Source organism: Ovis canadensis, chromosome 4, assembly GCF_042477335.2.
Source record: "Ovis canadensis isolate MfBH-ARS-UI-01 breed Bighorn chromosome 4, ARS-UI_OviCan_v2, whole genome shotgun sequence".
Lineage (NCBI taxonomy): Eukaryota > Metazoa > Chordata > Mammalia > Artiodactyla > Bovidae > Ovis > Ovis canadensis.
In genome coordinates this window covers 21,814,035-21,832,175 of record NC_091248.1, presented here as the reverse complement: position 1 = coordinate 21,832,175, position 18,141 = coordinate 21,814,035, and the positions used below count along the sequence as shown (strand labels likewise).

The 18,141-nt window shown below is 45.2% G+C and overlaps 1 protein-coding gene across 1 annotated transcript in view; it reads left to right on the top strand.

Moving 5' to 3' along the window:
- Positions 1–18,141, top strand: part of ABCA13 (ATP binding cassette subfamily A member 13) — a 396,112-nt gene that overhangs the window by 212,405 nt on the left and 165,566 nt on the right. Inside the window, exon 44 of the mRNA XM_069587332.1 lies at positions 9,355–9,604. Coding sequence (XP_069443433.1) covers positions 9,355–9,604 — 250 coding nt within the window. The remainder of the gene's footprint in view (positions 1–9,354; positions 9,605–18,141) is intronic.

The following is an 18,141-nucleotide window of genomic DNA, read 5'->3' as shown; positions in this document are numbered from 1 at the left end:
TATGGCTAGGCATAAGGGGTGACCGTATGTCAAAGTAAAATGCTAATTTGATTCCTTTAACCTTTTGGTTATTACAGTCACGGTGGTTTTTAAAAATTTTATTAAAGTACAGTTGATTTACAGTGTTGTGAAAGTTTCTGCTATACAGCACGATGATTCAGTTATACAGATATATACATTCTTTTTCATATTCTTTTCCATTATGGTTTATCCCAGGAGATTGGATACAGTCCCCTATGCTGAACAGTAGAACCTTGTTGTTCATCCAGTCCTACATGTAACAGTTTGCATCCACAGTTCTCAGACTCCCACTCCTTCCCTCCCTCACCCCCCACCCCTTGGGAACCAAAAGTCTGATCTCTATGTCTGTGGGTTTGTTTCTGTTTCGTGAATAACTTCATTTGTTTCATATGTTAGATTCCACATGTAAGTGACTTCGTGCAGTACTTGTCTTTGTTTGACTTACTTCACTTCGTATGACAATCTCTAGGTCCCTCTGTGTTGCTGGAGTTGGCATTGTTTCATCCTTTTTTGTGGTTGAGTAATATCCCATTGTATATATGTACCACACCTTTATTCCTCTGTTGATGGACATTTAGTTTGCTTTCACGTCCTGGCTATTGTAAATAGTGTAGTGACTATTGGTGTGCATGAAGCCTTTCAAACCACGTGTTTCTCTGCATATGTGTCTAGGAGTGGGACTGCTGGTCATATGGTAGCTCTATTTTTAGTTTTTAAAGGAACCTCCGTACTGTTCTCCATAGTGTGGGAACCAAGTTACATTCCCACAAGCAGTTGTAGCAGGGTTCCCTTTTCTCCACGTGCTCTCTGGCATTTATTGTTTGTAGACTTCTTGATGATGGCCATTCTAACAGGTGTGACTGTAGTTTTGATTTGTGTTTCTCTAACATTGCAGCCATGAAATTAAAAGACGCTTACTCCTTGGAAGGAAAGTTATAACCAACCTAGATAGCATATTCAAAAGCAGAGACATTATTTTGCCAACAAGGTCCGTCTAGTCAAGGCTATGGTTTTTCCTGTGGTCATGTATGGATGTGAGAGTTGGACTGTGAAGAAAGCTGAGCGCCGAAGAATTGATGCTCTTGAACTCTGGTGTTGGAGAAGACTCTTGAGAGTCCCTTGGACTGCAAGGAGATCCAATGAGTCCATTCTAAAGGAGATCAGTCCTGGGTATTCTTTGGAAGGAATGATGCTAAAGCTGAAACTCCAGTACTTTGGCCACCTCATGCGAAGAGCTGACTCATTGGAAAAGATCCTGATGCTGGGAGGGATTGGGGGCAGGAGGAAAAGGGGATGACAGAGGATGAGATGGCTGGATGGCAGCACTGACTCGATAGACATGAGTTTGAGTGAACTGCGGGAGATGGTGATAGACAGGGAGGCCTGGCGTGTTGCGATTCATGGGGTCGCAAATAGTTGGACGCAACTGAGCAACTGAACTGAACATTTAACGACGTTGAACATCTTTTCACCAGTCATAGTGCTTTTTAAAGAACCAAATCAAGGATATATACCTGTACAGAAACTGGAGCGTTCAGTGGCTTGTCATGTAGAAAATTATTCTATCACCTACTTTTTTCTTTTTTTAAAGAAAAATCATGTCTAAGAAAATAGTATGGTTATTATAAGAAACGAACAGGTAAAATGCTATAAAAGTTGGGTAAAATAGAGTTGTGAAATTATTTTCAAAACAATTTAGATAAAATAGACTCTGTTAGCTTTTTAAAGAATTCAACATAATATTGCATTTGCTTTATAAAAGAATAGTTAACAAAAGTTACAGTAACTTGCATGGTTTTATGTTTTATATATTTTTATATTATCATGTTTAACATTTAAGAAGTAAATGCATTTTGGGCTTTATGTCATATTAATAAGCTATAATATGTCACAAAACTTCCTTTTAGATTTTTCCTCATTCTCTTTTCAATTTCCTCTTTTCCTCTTTTTCTCTCTTTCCCACCCCTGTTGCCCACTTTCCTTCCTTTCTTAATTGGAGGATATTTTATTTTGTTTGTTTTCTTCTTTTAATGGTATGAATTCTTGTTCATAATTCAGTCAGAATTTGCATAAATGTCATACAGTTATAGTCTTTACCAGAACAGAGATTGGGAACCACCCCACCTGCATCTTTTGTGTTCTGAACAGGGTCACTGGTGGGACAACCCCTGCCCAAAGGTCAGTGTGTCCACGTGAGGCCGGGGTTTCTGGGGCCCGATGCTGTGTCCCTGTGACATGTTTTCAATGTTAATGCCCATCCACAGTTATCCACCGGGTTAACTGAAAGCATATCCCACCCCCACCCCCACCCCCAGGAACCATCCAGCACTGTTAGTTTTCCATACAGCTCGCTGATTCTAGGTTTTGGACTGGTGAGAACAGATGAAATGGTGTAAGCTTTGTACTGTCTGCTAATAATTTTGAAATTCCAGGTCATGACCAGGGTGCAGTAGAAAACATAGTTGTCCCTCCGTGTCCAAGGGGTGGGCATGGTTCCCAGACTCCCTGGACAGCAGAATCCCCAGAGGCTCAAGCTCCTTCTGTAAAATGGTACTTGCATATAATCTATGCGCACCCTCGTATATTTTAAAATCACCTCTAGATTACTTCCAGGGCTTCCCAGGTGGTCTAGCAATAAAGAATCCGCCTGCCAATGCAGGAGATGCAGGTTTGATCCCTGGGTCAGGAAGGTCCTCTGGAGATGGGAATGGTGACCCACTCCAGTATTCTCACCTGGGAAATCCCACGGACAGAGAAGCCTGGTGGGCTACAGTCAGTGGGGTCGCAGAGAGTTGGACACGACTGAGTGACTGAGCACGCATGCTTACAGGTTACTTCTAATACCCGATACAAATGTAAATCCTGTCTAGTTATCGGTTCAGTTCAGTTCAGTTCAGTCTCTCAGTCGTGTCCGACTCTTTGCGACCCCATGAATTGCAGCACGCCAGGCCTCCCTGTCTATCACCAACTCCCAGAGTTCACTCAGACTCACATCCATCGAGTCAGTGATGCCATCCAGCCATCTCATCCTCCGTCATCCCTTTCTCCTCCTGCCCCCAATCCCTCCCAGTGTCAGGGTCTTTTCCAATGAGTCATCCCTTTGCATGAGGTGGCCAAAGTACTGGAGTTTCAGCTTTAGCATCATTCCTTCCAAAGAACACCCAGGACTGATCTCCTTCAGAATGGACTGGTTGGATCTCCTTGCAGTCCAAGGGGCACTCAGAGTCTCCTCCAACACCACAGTTCAAAGGCATCAATTCTTTGGTGCTCAGCTTTCTTCACAGTCCAACTCTCACATCCATACATGACCACTGGAAAAACTGTAGCCTTGACTAGACGGACCTTTGTTGGCAAAGTAATGTCTCTGCTTTTGAATATGCTGTCTAGGTTGGTCATAACTTTCCTTCCAAGGAGTAAGCGTCTTTTAATTTCATGGCTGCAATCACCATCTGCAGTGATATAGTTATCAGTGTGTGACAAATCTGAGTTTTGCTTTTTGGAATGTTCTGGAACATTTTTTCTTGAATATTTTTGATCTGAGGCAGATAGGGAGGGCTGGCCACATCCGTAATACCCAGCTTACCATGTTTCTGTCTCAGAATTCGTTTCTCCTCCCTGGAGGTCCTCTCCTACATCCGGCACCCCTCCATACCCATCAGAGAACATTTTTCACTCCTTGAACTTCTGGCAGTGACAGCTCTTCAGGGAAGTCTGACCCACTGTTGAACAGAGTACGCTGTGTTGGTCTTGGTTAATTGTCATGTTTTGTTACATTTGACTCTATTACAGGACTAAAAGCTTTGAGCACTCTAGTCAAAGAGACAACCTAAGGGTCTAGCAAAGCACTTATACATCATAAAGTCCATGCTTTGTTCTCCCAAATTTAACTTTTGTTCACAATTTCTCTTGAACTGGGTCTGTTTATAAATAAGTGAAAGGTTTGAATTGCTACATTTAAGATTCACTTCAATGGTAAAAATCTCTAACTCAGTGAATAAAGAAAGATACTGTTTCTGTTTCATAAAATCATACCTCATTTCCCAGATAAATATACAGTCTTTACAAGATAATTATTGATTCGTAGTGGTTTCATCTCTAAGTCATGTCCAACTCTTGAGACCCCGTGGATTGTAAGCTTACAGGATGCATAAATATTCACTGTTTAAAACCCAGAAATTATGAAGAAGAAATTGAAGTAGCTTGATCTTGCTGCACAAAGCATTATAAATCTTTAGTAAGTAGACTGAAAATATACATAACACTTCAGCTTTTCGAATCTAAAAAAAAATCACTTGGTCAAATTCAAATCATGTATAGAGTGTAGCAATTCATAAAAGACAACTTTTCACTAAGGTGTATACACAAAACAGTAGTAACTTATTCCCCAGGTGTTATGTTGTAATGCATTTTTCTCCACTGCATGGTTGTATTATAAGTTGTCCAGTTCATCCCTGTGTGTCGACATTTGTTTCCAGCTTCTTGCTACTGTCTTCTATAGGATGTAACAAACCACCTTGTTTGCTCTGTTTGATGAATTTCTCTTGCTTTTTTCACTAATTCCACTCTTGGATTGGAATTAAGCTGATCAGAGGGAGCTCATATTTGTTTTCCCCAGAAAGGCTAGTCAGGTCTGTTCTCCCAGCACTGCTGCTGCTAAGGCCCATTTCCTAAAACACTCAGTGACAGTAGGGATTCACATTGTTTTTAATCCTTACCATGTTGATCATCTGAACATTTATTTTCCAGATAAATTTTCTTTTTATTTTCCAGACAAATTTTCTTCCATGAAAATAGCTGATTTCCCAGTAAGCATATTTTTGCTATTTTGTGGTATTTTTAATGACCTGCATATTCAGATATGCTGTTAGCCTGATTTTCTTTTGGAGTACTCATTTTTAGGAAATTGATTTAAAGGCATTACGTTTATAATGTTTTATTTTAAATTCTTTGAGAATATTTGGATGCCACTTGGTGATATGGAGATCACACTCTGGGGTATATGCAGAGTCCTTGACCTTTTAAGTTATTTCTTAGTAGGCATTAATGTTTCAACAATCAAAGCCATCTGACCCCCCCCCAAAAAAGAAAAAAAAAAAACCTTTGTACATCCTACCTAAGCAATATGATGGTCAGGGTAAATGAGGGTGAATACTTATGGGTGTAATGGGAGTCCTTGAATATAATTGGACTCATAAGTCAAATGAGACAATTCATAGCAGTTTGGCCCAGTATTTCAGCTTTGTCTGTTAAATTATTCATATGAATACTTTTATGAGTTTAGCCATGATAATTTGATTGGTGTTGATTCATGACATCAGCTATCTTAGCCTCGTATCTTAGCCCTTTATTTTTTCCATTTATGTACAATTAATGATTATGGGAAGCTGGGGGAAATTCATTTTTCTTATTATAAGAAACACCTTTCCCCGCAGACTTATTGGGTCTGTCTGATGAGCATTTACTACTATTGGTAGTTTAATAAGTGTGGTAATAATAATCCTTACTATCTTAAGGGAAAATACTACAAGTCTGTATTTTACAACTGAGGGAAATGGCATTCAGAGAGGTTAGGTAGGTTTCCAGAAGTTACACAGCTTGTTGGCTGAGATTGGATGCAAATCCTAATTTACATGGATTAAAAGATGAGGCTGTACCCACCCCACAGTGATGGCCAAAGGGCACAGGGCCATTCTTTGACTTGGGTCCTGCTCCTCCATCACCAGGGAAATCCAACACCCAGGTAGTCACATCCTCTTTCCATTTTGTAGCATCTGCTGCATAGACAGACTGTTTGTGACGTGAACAGGTGTTTGCAGTCACGGCCTGCGGTGCATGTGTGTGAGAAGGTACGTGTATGTGAGAAGATGCACAGAATGGAAGCAGCTGTGGTGGCCAAACATACACTCAAAGGATGCTGCTTAGAGGCTGGCCCAAGGGGTGTGACTTCCAGTGGACAGTGTCCAGAGGTGTGGCAGAGACCAAGAGCCAGGGTCCACCAGTGACTTCCGGTTTGAATTGAAAGAATGAGGCATTCTGTTCTGGCAGAGAAAGAGCTCCTGAGCCCAAGGCTGTGAACATGCAGCAATTATCTCAGCAATCGTTTTGGAAATCTAGGGGTTTGGCAACTGGCAACATCTCAGTTATTTCAGCTTGAGCTAGATAATTCACATAATTATCCTAATAGATCTGCACATATAATGCCCAGCATCAGTATTATTCCACACCAGAATCTCCTAAAATGATTGGGAAGGGGGTATTTTATGTTCACATCTGTATTTATGTGAGAAAGGATCATATTTAGCTTAATAATACACCTTTTTCTAGCACTAGAATCTTTCCATCTGCTCATTTAATAACTGCTTCATGAGTTACATGTGAATCCTCATTGGTTGTGCATTATATCAGCCATTCATAAACCCAGCTGAATATCAGGAGCCTCTGGGAAGTTTTTCTCTGTTTAAATTTGAGTCTTTTTAATCTGTGAGTCTGAAGATCTGATTCTGTTGGAGGTGGACCTGGGAATCAGCAGTCTTCAAAAAGTTCCCCTAGAGAATCTGATATATAGTTGAAAGTATTAACCGCCGTTTTCACCACACAGTGCCCACCCTTGTTAGAGAGTGCTCCTTGTTTTATAGTAAAATATTACTTTATATCATAATGTGTATCCTGTCATGGGACCTTCAGTCCAGTAAAGATCTGTAATCCTTCAAGTGGCTGGTAAAGAGCTCCATGAGTCAGTGTCCATCTTTATTTTATATTTAAGATTTATTTATCTCCTTGGAGTATATTTGTTTTACATTACTGTGTCAATTTGTGCCGTACAGCAACGTGAATCAGCCATGTGTATACATATAGCCCTGTTTTTGGATTTCCTTCCCATTGAGGTCACCGCAGAGCACTGAGTGGAGTTCCTTGTGCTGTACAGCAGGTCCTCATTAGTTACCTACTGTATACATAGTGGTGTATATATATATCAATCCCAGTCTCCCAAGTCATCCCGCTCCCTGGGCCCCACTTGGTCTCCATATATTTGTTCTTTACGTCTGTCTCTATTTCTCTTCTTTTTAGAACAATACTCAGGTTTTGAATTAATTAATTTTTGCCCGCGCTGGGTCTTCACTGCCGTGCATGGGCTTCCCCCGGTGGCAGCGCGTGGACTTCTCACTGCAGCGGCGTCTCTTGTTGCAGAGCGCAGGCTCTAGGCACATGGGCCTCAGTGGCTGCAGTGTGTGGGCTCTCCAGCCCCGCTTCAGGAGTTGTGGTGCACAGACCTAGCTGCCCTGTTGCACGTGGAGTCTTCCCTGAATAGGAGTCACACCTGTGTCCCCTGCATTGGTGGGTGGATTCTGTAACCACTGGGCCACTGGGGACGTCCACGTGCCTCTATTTCTGCTTTGCGTATTAATCTTTAAGCTCCACCTCTGCCACTGGCCACATATACTCTGCATCTCACACAGAATATACCATGAGGGTTAGTGTGTCATGTTCATCTTTAAACATCCACATTTTCTTTCAGACATCTCTGGAGTCTTAAAGATTCTGCTTCTGCACTTTCCCCTTAAACCTCCCAAGACTGTGTCTTTGGCACCAACCCTTTCAGCCCCACCTGGGCTCCGCGTGCATTGTTTTGTTGTGTTTACGTTGTGTTGGATTGCTCATACTTGTATCTCAGTCCCTACTTTATGGCTTTTTTTGAGGCCAGAAATCAGATCACCGGAGCCTGCCACGCCCTGGTGCTCACTGAGGACCTGCAGATGCGGGATTTTCCCAAAGTGTGTTCCACACGTCCACCCGCGTGCCTTTGCACTTCTGTTCTCAGTGCCATTAGCAATCATTTATCTTTCAAATGGTAGTTTCTGTAGAAATATTTTCTCTGGGACTTTAAGCTTATTCATTGCTCTTTTATTAACTATATAGCAATTTGATGTTTGTATTAATAAGCAGTATGATCAGTTTCAAGAAGGCAGTGGCACCCCACTCCAGTACTCTTGCCTGGAAAATCCCATGGATAGAGGAGCCTGGTGGGCTGCAGTCCATGGGGTCCCTAGGAGTCGGACACGACTGAGCGACTTCACTTTCACTTTTCACTTTCATGCATTGGAGAAGGAAATGGCAACCCACTCCAGTGTTCTTGCCTGGAGAATCCCAGGGACAGAAGAGCCTGGTGGGCTGCCGTCTGTGGGGTCGCACAGAGTCAGACACGACTAAAGCGACTTAGCAGCATGATCAATTTACCATATATGTTCTTTTATTTTGTGTTTTTGGCCATTCTGCATGGCTTGTGGACCTCAGCTTCCCGACCAGGGATTGAACTAAGGCTGCCAGCGGTGCAAGCCCAGAATCCTAACCACTAGGCCACCAGGGAGCTCCCATATCTGTTCTTTCAGAAATCCACATTTCTAGTACTGGGCCTTAGGAGGACTCACTGGGGGCCCATGGGCCTGGCCGGTGGTTTGAGCCACGTCGCCCTCTAGACATAGCTGGAGACAGTGGTCCTTGGGTGCCTCAGTTTGCTCTGCCTGGTGTCCTCATTGCAGGACGCAGCCACTGGCATCACTTGTGGGAATGGAGGCAGGTTCACTGTGGGGTGTGGACCCAGATGCCCAGCCTAGGAGGGAGCCTGGCGGAAGGACCGAGCCAGGGCGCCAGCTCACACTGTACTTCCTGGGTCTGCATTTTGCCCCTTGGTTCATGGAGGGCCATTTTCAGATCTGCCATGTCAGGAAGGGAGGCCCGGACTGCTGAGACTGACAGTCTATGTGGGGCCGAATTAGAGGCTGGGACCCCCTGCTGCCCCAGAGGTTGCCCCAGGCTCCTCCTCACCTGGGATGTCTGGGATGGGCAGGGGATGCAGGTGTGGGCTTCATGGGGACCTTGGGGGAGGCAGGTGTGTGCTGCCTGGATCCAAAATGAGATGTAACAGTGGCAGAGGTGGGGACTCGTGAGGACAAAGGCAAGGAGCCTGGAGATGAGGTCTCATTTGGGCGGCGCCATCTCTGCCACCCCCAACCCTCCGTTGGTGGCTTAGAATTGAAGGTCATATCACAGGCTTTGTTTTAATCTGTGGGAATAAACAAGAAACCTTTCTCCCTGTCCTTTCCCATCTGCCCATCCCCCTTCAGCTGCAGGAGCCAAGGGAGGCTACCACGATGTCTGTCCTTGTGTTTGATGTTGTGAGATGCCCTGTGTGTGAAACTTCCCAGGGTGTCCTGACTTAGGGTACACTCGAGACTGTTGGTGCAGGGGCCTGCAGGATGAGAGCGGGGTGGGGGCTGTCAGGGACGCCGCAGGAATCCCAGGACTGAGACCTGCCCCATCTTCCTCTCCTTGCAGACTGCACACCTGCTGGCACCCCCCTGATGCGGGGCGGCCCCCTTCTCCTGGCGCAGACAGCTGCCCTCCTGCGGAAGCGGCTTCTCCACGCTGGCCGGGCCTGGAAGGGCACCGTCTCTGACCTGCTGCTGCCCGTGCTCTTCGTGGCCTTGGCAATGGCCTTGTTCATGGTCCAGCCTTTGGCCATCAACTACCCTCCCCTCAAACTGACACTGGGTCATTACGACAAGGCAGAAACCTACTTCTTCAGGTAAGAACCTTCCCTTGTTTTTCCCCCTTGTGCTTCCAAATTACCTCCGGACAGGTTATGAGTAGCGGTAGCTCTGATTCTGGAAGAATTTCAAATATACACAAATTATTATCATTTTGGAGGTCTGTGTACTTGAGGATGAGTGCTGAATAGTTTTGCCTTTTTGGAGTCTGTCCTGTGATAGATGCTAAGGGCACACGAGGCAGACCTGGTCCAACCTCTCTGTCCCTGGGGGTCCTGCCCACTCCCACACCCCCCGGGTAGCCGAGTCCCCTCAGTGGAAAGGGCCATGACTTCTGATGTGCAGAGAGTCGGGAACACAGCCCCCCCAGGCCCACAGGACTGGGAGGGCTGTTTCTGGTCCAGGATGGTTATGACTTTAGAAGAGTATGTGCGTGCTAAGTCACTCAGTCGTGTCTGACTCTTTGCGGTCCCGTGGACTGTAGCCCACCAGGTTCCTCTGTCCATGGAATTCTCCAGGCAAGAATACTGGAGTGGGTTGCCATTTGCTTCTCCAGAGGATCTTCCCGACCCAGGGATCAAACTCTCATCTCTTACATCTCCTGCAGGAGGGTTCTTTACTACCAGCGCCACCCGGCCAGCCCTTAGTAGAGTATATGGATTGCATATTTCATACTTCAAGGCTGCTTCCAGACACCGGCCCTCAACTGCGCACGCCCCTCTACGGAGAAATGTCTGGATTTTTCTCTCTAAACAGGATGGGTCCAGGCACAGCTCCAAGTCAGATTAAGCCCTATTTCTGCCAGCATGTTCAGGCCAGTTCAAGTGTTGCCACCAGATATGTTTACATAGGAATTTCTCAGAGCTTCGAGGGGTGCTGTTTCACTCATAGAACGGTGGAACTAGGGACCCGAGAGGTGTCCCTGACCCCTGAAACCCTTGTCCTGGGCGGGCTGGCTCTGCCAGATTGCGTTCAGAGCATTGTTGCTGGGCATCTGCCATGGTGTCTTTACACTGAGCACTGAGACTGGCCCGTCCTCCTTCTGGGAGGCAAAGCCTGTCCCGTCGGAGTGGAGACCAGGGCTCGGGAGGCAAAGCCCATCCCGTCGGAGTGGAGACCAGGGCTCGGGGCGCTGGGCCCCCGCTGAGCCTACATCTTCATTGGGCTGTGCACCGCGCGGGCAGCCAGGAGGTCGGGTTACTTTGATTTTGTCAGATGCATCCCTTGATGAAAATACTGAGCTCCATGAGCTCAGCTCTGCATGCCTGCTGACCTTTGCGTCAGTTTTGGAATGAGATTTAAACAGATACAGGCCCCAAAGGCAAAGCTGAGAGTGAACTATTCAGTTTGTTTCTGTCTCCCATGGTTACTGGTATTTACCTCCCCCATGGAGTCTGGGTGTAACCAGCAGAAAGCCCTCTCCGCTGCCTGCCTGTGTGAAGAACTCTGTGGCTGTTCTGACTGGTCCTTTGCGAGTGGGGTCCTCCTCTCTGGCCGTGTACTTTATTTGCCTTCTCTCATCTCTCGTTTACGCTGTGCTTTAAAGGTGTAAGACGAATGTCCAATAACGCCTTCTCTGGCCAAATGTTCAGATTTCTGTCACACTCCTCGGGGGTATAGGAGGAGCTTATACCCTACTGAGCCTTCCTCAGTGATCAGTGCAAAGAAATAGAGGAAAACAATCAAATGGGAAAAACTAGAGAGCTCTTCAAGAAAATTAGAGATACTGAGGGAACATTTCATGCAAATATGGGCACAATAAAGGACAGAAATGGTATGGACCTAACAGACGCAGAAGATATTAAGAAGAAATGGCAGGAATACACAGAAGAACTGTACAAAAAAGAGCTTCACGTCCCAAATAACCACTATGGTGTGATCGCTCACCCAGAGCTAGACATCGTGGAATGTGAAGTCAAGTGGGCCTTAGGAAGCATCACTACCAACAAAGCTAGTGGAGGTGATGGAATTTCAGTTGAGCAATTTCAAATCCTAAAAGATAATGCTGTGAAAGTGCTGTACTCAATATGCCAGCAAATTTGGCCAACTCAGCAGTGGCCACAGGACTGGAAAAGGTCAGTTTTCATTCTAATCCCAAAGAAAGGCACTGCCAAAAAATGTTCAAACTATTGCACAATTGCACTCATCTCACATGCTAGTAAAGTAATGGTCAAAACTCTCCAAGCCAGGCTTCAACAGTACATGAATCATGAACTTCCAGATGTTCTAGCTGTGTTTATTATTATTTATCTTTATTTTTTTATTTTACTTTACAATACTGTATTGGTTTTGCCATACACTGACATGAATCTGCCACGGGTGTACATGAGTTCCCAATCCTGAACCCCCCTCACCTCCCTCCCCATAGCATCTCTCTGGGTCATCCCAGTGCACCAGCCCCAAGCATCCTGTATCCTGTATTGAACCTAGACTGGCGATTTGTTTCTTACATGATAGTATACATGTTTCAATGCCATTCTCCCAAATCATCCCACCCTCTCCCTCTCAAGCTGTGTTTAGAAAAGGCGGAGGAACCAGAGATCAAATTGCCAACATCCGTTTGATCATAGAAAAAGCAAGAGAGTTCCAGACAAACATCTATTTCTGCTTTATTGACTACATCAAAGCCTTTTCTGTGTGGGTCACAACAAACTGTGGAAAATTCTGAGAGAGATGGGAATACCAGACCACCTGACCTGCCTCTTGAGAAATCTGTATGCAGGTCAAGAAGCATCAGTTAGAACCGGACATGGAACAACAAACTGGTTCCAAATTGGGAAAAGAGTATGTCAAGGCTGTATATTGTCACCCTGCTTATTTAACTTATATGCAGAGCACATCATGTGAAATGCCAGGCTGGATGAAGCACAAGCTGGAATCAAGACTGCCGGGTGAAATATATAACCTCAGATACACAGATGAAACCACCCTAATGGCAGAAAGTGAAGAACAACTAAAGAGCCTCTTAATGAAAGTGAAAGAGGAGAGTGAAAAAGCTGGCTTAAAGCTCAACATTTAAAAAACTAAGATCATGGCATCCGGTCCCATCACTCCATGGCAGATAGATGGGGAAACAATGGAAACAGTGACAGACTATTTTTTGGGGCTCCAAAATCACTTGCAGATAGTGACTGCAGCAATGAAATTAAAAGATGCTTGCTCCTTGGAATAAAAGCTATGACCAACCTAGACAGCATATTAAAAAGCAGAAACAACTTTGCCAACAAAGGTCCATCTAGTCAAAGCTATGGTTTTTCTAGTAGTCATGTATGGATGTGAGAGTTAGACTATAAAGAAAGCTGAGTGCTGAAGAATTGATGCTTTTGAACTATTGTGTTGGAGAAGACTCTTGAGAGTCCCTTGGACTGCAAGGAGAACAAACCAGTCAATCCTAAAGGAAATCAGTCCTAAATATTCACTGGATGGACTGATGCTGAAGCTCCAATACTTTGGCCACCTGATACAAAGAACTTACTCCTTGGAAAAGACCCTGATGCTGGGAAAGATTGAGGGCAGGAGGAAAAGGGGGCGACAGAGGATGAGATGGTTGGATGGCATCACCGACTCAATGAACCATGAGTTTGAGCAAGCTCTGGGAGTTGGTGATGGACAGGGAAACCTGGCATGCTTCAGTCCATAGGGTAGCAAAGAGTCGGACACAACTGAGTGACTGAACTGTTATATCCATTATAAGCTATAACTTTTTAACCGTCTAAGTTATAAGCTCTATAACCCTGTAACTATGTTGAGCTTTTCAGTTACAAATATGTTTTTTGAAGCAAGTACTATAAGATACAGAGTAGCCTAAATTTAAAAGTAAATCATATGTGTTCCTACTAGCCCTACCTACTGCAAACCTGTTGTTGTGTCATCTACCCCTTGTTACATAAAATATTTTTCAATCCAGGCATTTTTACTTTTGCGCTTCCCAGGTGGTGCTAGTGGTAAAGAACTTGCCTCCATTGCAGGAGACACAGGAGACATTGGTTTGATCCCTGGGTCTGGAAGATCCCCTGGAGGAGAAAATGGCAACCCACTCTCCCCTTCTTGATTGCAGAATCCCATGGACAGAGGAGCCTGGCAGTCTGCAGTCCTTAGTGTTGCAGAGAGTCGGACAAGATTGAAGTTCCTTAGCACACGTGCATGCATTTTTATTTTTATAATGATGAGCTCACACTGTAACACTATCCATCTTCTGCTTTTCCACCGTGGATCTATTTTTGTACAGTGGTGCCAGTTCCTTGGACTTGCTATAGAATGTTGCCTGGAGGGGCCTTAGTTTGTGTCAATAGTCTCTGGGGACATGTATAGATTTATTTATTTAGGTAAGCTTTCCTACTATGGACAGTGGTGTAGGAATACTTTGGATTTGTGCAACTGTACATTTTTTCCTTTACCATACATTTCTGTCACAAGTTTTTCCAGGATAGCATCAATAATTTCAGGGAAGATATTACCAAATTATCCCTGGTGGCTCAATGGTAAAGAATCCACCTGCTGGTGCAGGAAACATGGGTTCAATCCCTGGACTGGGAAGATCCTCTGGAGCAGGATATGGCAACCCACTCCAGTATTCTTGCCTGGAGAATTCCATGGCTAGAGGAGCCTGGTGGGCTGCAGTCCATGGGGTTGCAGAATGGGACATAGCTTAGCCACTCAGCCACCATCACCACCACCACCACCAGCCACCACCATCCTTACAAATGTGCACTAACTTGCAGTCCCATAACACTTCTGTTTCCTTTACTTGGCAAGTATTTATTATGCATCTGTGTGTGCATGCTCAGTCGCTTCAGTTGCGTCCACCTCTCTGTGACCCCCTGGACTGTAACCCAACTGCCTCCTCTGTTCATGGAATTCTGCAGGCAAGAACACTGGAGTGGGTATGCCTTCCTCCAGGGGAATCTTCCAAACCTAGAGATCGAACTTATGTCTCCTGCACTGCAGGCAGGAGCCCTATTATGCACCTACTGTATGGAAGATACCATTCTTGGTGGTCACACACATGTGAATCAGTTCAGTTCAGCTCAGTTCAGTCGCTCAGTCGTGTCTGACTCTTTGCGACCCCATGAATCGCAGCACGCCAGGCCTCCCTGTCCATCACCAACTCCCGGAGTTCACTCAGACTCGTGTGCATCGAGTCAGTGATGCCATGCAGCCATCTCATCCTCGGTCGTCCCCTTCTCCTCCTGTCCCCAATCCCGTGAATAGAACAGGCTAAAGTCCCCACGTTCGTGGGAGAGAGGAAGCTTATTTCTCCCAAGGGCTCTCTATCACTTTTGACTCCGTGACTTGCTACTGTTTCTGTTAGGCAGCTGTTAGGTTTCTCTTAAGACTGAACATTCTCAGTCGCTTTGTGGTTGTTCTGCATTGTACTTTGCATGTTGAATAGATCAAGCATCACATACAATTAATCTCCACTCTCAGTGTTTTTCCCTCTCCTCTGCCCCATCTTAACCTTTTCTTCTCAAGCAGGTGGGCATTTCTCTTCATGGGGCTCATGGCACTGAAATGCTTCCAGTTGGCTGCCAGTACCAATTCAGGTTCTCTGCTGTGTTATTAATTCGGTAATTATGTATTTTTGTTGTTTGTGAGCATTTCTTCCAGCTCTCACAGTATTAATCTTTCATAAAAGTAATGCACTCCAAAATTATTTTGAGTCTGAGAGTTAGAGATCTTTTAATATTTTCTTCCATTTCTAAGAGTACGTCTTTCAAGTGAGAGCAAAGATATTTCTCATGTTGCATGAATTATGAAACAGAGGAGCCTACATATTTGATGCTCATTTTCTCATATTTACAGATGGGGACCCATCAGAGATTACATATTTCTCTTCTACTTGTCTTTAATTTCAGACTAAACAGAAAAGAACAACTTTGCAGGTTGTTGCTTTTTGTTTCAGTAGAGTAGGGGTGTACCTAAATATGGGGGGAAAGCTAAGATCCTGCTGGAGATCATTAATTTTGCTGGAAACGTTCGTTCCTTGTCTGAGTTCTTGTCTTTTACGTTTGCTGTGGGCGAGGGGAGAGCCTCTGCCCGCTTCAGTGGGCACAGCTGCGCTGCTGAGGGCTCTCCATCACCCTGGCTGCCTGCTCGGGATCCCGGATGCCCTAGTGGGGTGACCCCATGTGCTGGTTTACTAGAGGTGAGGTCTGGCATCCTGGTGCATAAGTTAATCATACCCTTTCATGCTCAGAAATTTCCTCAAAACCCTATTTCTTGGTTTCAGAAAGAAAGCCCTGTGCAGGCGTGTGAGTCTCAGTCACTGTTACTTCATTTATTTAGTTTGGTTCAGGGTGTCTGTTCATTCAGTGACTTTGTTTTTGTTGTGGTGAAATATGTATGATAGGAAACGTAACCACGTAAACTGGTTCTAGCTGTATCAACCTTAGATTCATTGAGTGTCTTTGCTGTTTGGGTTTCTCTGGCTGCTGGGGCCCTGGGGCCATGTTTGTTCTGAGATGCTCTGGTGGTGCAGAGGGTCCCAAGCCGCGGCGGTTTCCTCCTCTGCGCCCTCCACGCTCCCTGGCTCAGGAGGAGGAAGGCATCTGCCCTCCGATTCGGCTTTTCCTCTCCTCTTTGGGGCCAAGAGACCAGGGAGGTTGTAGTCAGCAGGTCTCTGAGGGCCAGCCTCTGGAGGACTGGCCCATTCTCTTCCTTGCCCTGGGTGCTTTGCAACTGTTCTTCAAATGCCATCCCTGTGCCACCTGGCCCTGAGATAGCTCTGCCTGAGGAAGTGCCCGCGGAGCCCAGGATCCCCTGGAGCTGATGCCTGTCAGATTCCAGGGCTGGGTCGGGGCAGCGGGGCACTGGACAGCAAGCAGAGTGGGGAGAGTTGTGTGCAGGTCACTTCCACCCAGAAGCCCCTCGTTTCTTGATTTGGTTTGATCACCAAGAGCTACACCTGGGGACTCCTGCTAACAACACGAAGACCTTTGGGATGATGTGTAGTAATCCACATTAGCTCAAGCAAGCCCCTGGGCCGTGCTGCTGCACGTGAAGTTTTGAGACGCGCTGACATGGAGAGGAAGCAGTGCCCATGTAGAGTCCCAGTCTGCACTGTTTCCAATTCCTGCAGTCTGGTAAGGACAGGCTCCCCATGCCTCTAGCAGTGCGCTAAATACAGGTATGAGTTTGAAGATAACAAAAAAAAGGAGTTAAAGAACAGGCCACGGGCTTGATCCCTGGGTAGGGAAGATCCCTAAAGAAAGGCATGGCAACCCACTGCAGTATTCTTGCATGGAGAATCCCATGGTCAGAGGAATCTGGTGGGATACAGCCCATAGGATCGCAAAGAGTTGAACACGACTGAGGCGACTTAGCATGCATGCATGCACGAAGAACAAGCATTTGAATTTAATGGCAAAATCGATAATGTAAAGCTAGTTTTTTAAGTGACCTTTAGACCTAAGCAAAAAAGTGGTAAAAGTAAGACATAACTTTGAATCTTGCTTTTAATAATTATCCCTAGTAAACAACTTCGTGGATCAATATTTTTTTTCAGGAAAAAAATTTCAAACTTTCATATTTGTTCTTGGATTAATGGGTCAAAAGGGAGCAATTCAGAGTATTTCCACAGATGCCACAAATAATGTTTTCATTTTACGAGCCACATTTCCTTGGAAAATATGTCCCTTTCCTTCTAAAAGTGTTTTCTCATTTGTCAGAAACTTGAAGACTATTTATACAGAGGTCACACTGCCTACTTATGAGATGTAGCTTTGCCATAAATTTCAGCATCTTTCATCACTGCAGAGTTCTGGCCATGGCTGTAGGGAATCAGATTAGGCCAGTTGTAAACCACCTGGATATTTTAAACTCATGGTTATATTTCATGTAGTGAGGAAGGTGGCGTTTTCCTGTAAATAATTATTCGTTTTGATTTTGGATGCTGTAGCAGTATTTGCATTCCAGCTTAGGTCTGAAAGTAAAGTTGTCCTCAGCAGAAATATATGACTTATTTGGTGTAATGAGTTGTTATTTCTTTTCCATTAAAATTGTCCTTTCTCAAAGGTAAGAGGTCCAGGAAGATCCAGTTGAGAGAAGTAAGATAACTGGGTGGAGATGAAGGATTAGGTCTATGATTTCAGCATATCAGCAAGATCACAATTTGTTCACAGATGGCTCAGGTGTAAAGAATCTGCCTGCAAGGCTGCAGACCCGGGTTCAGTCCCTGGGTGGGGAAGATCCCCTGGAGGAGGAAATGGCAACCCACTCCAGTATTCTTGCCTGGAGAATCCCATGGACAGAGGAGCCTGGCGGGCTACAGTCCACGGGGTGGCAGGAGTAAGACACGACTGAGCGACAGCACGCATGTGCATGGTTGTGACTAATCCTGGGAAGCCCCGCTCCTAATCAGCCTAATTTAGACAGGTGTAAAATACTGTTGGGCTTCCCTGGTGGCTCAGAGGTTAAGCGTTTGCCTGGAATGCAGGAGACCTGGGTTCGATCCCTGGGTCGGGAAGATCCCCTGGAGAAGGAAATGGCAACCCACTCCAGTACTTTTGCCTGGAGAATCCCATGGAGGGAAGAGCCTGGTAGGCTACAGTTCATGGGGTCGCAGAGAGTTGGACAT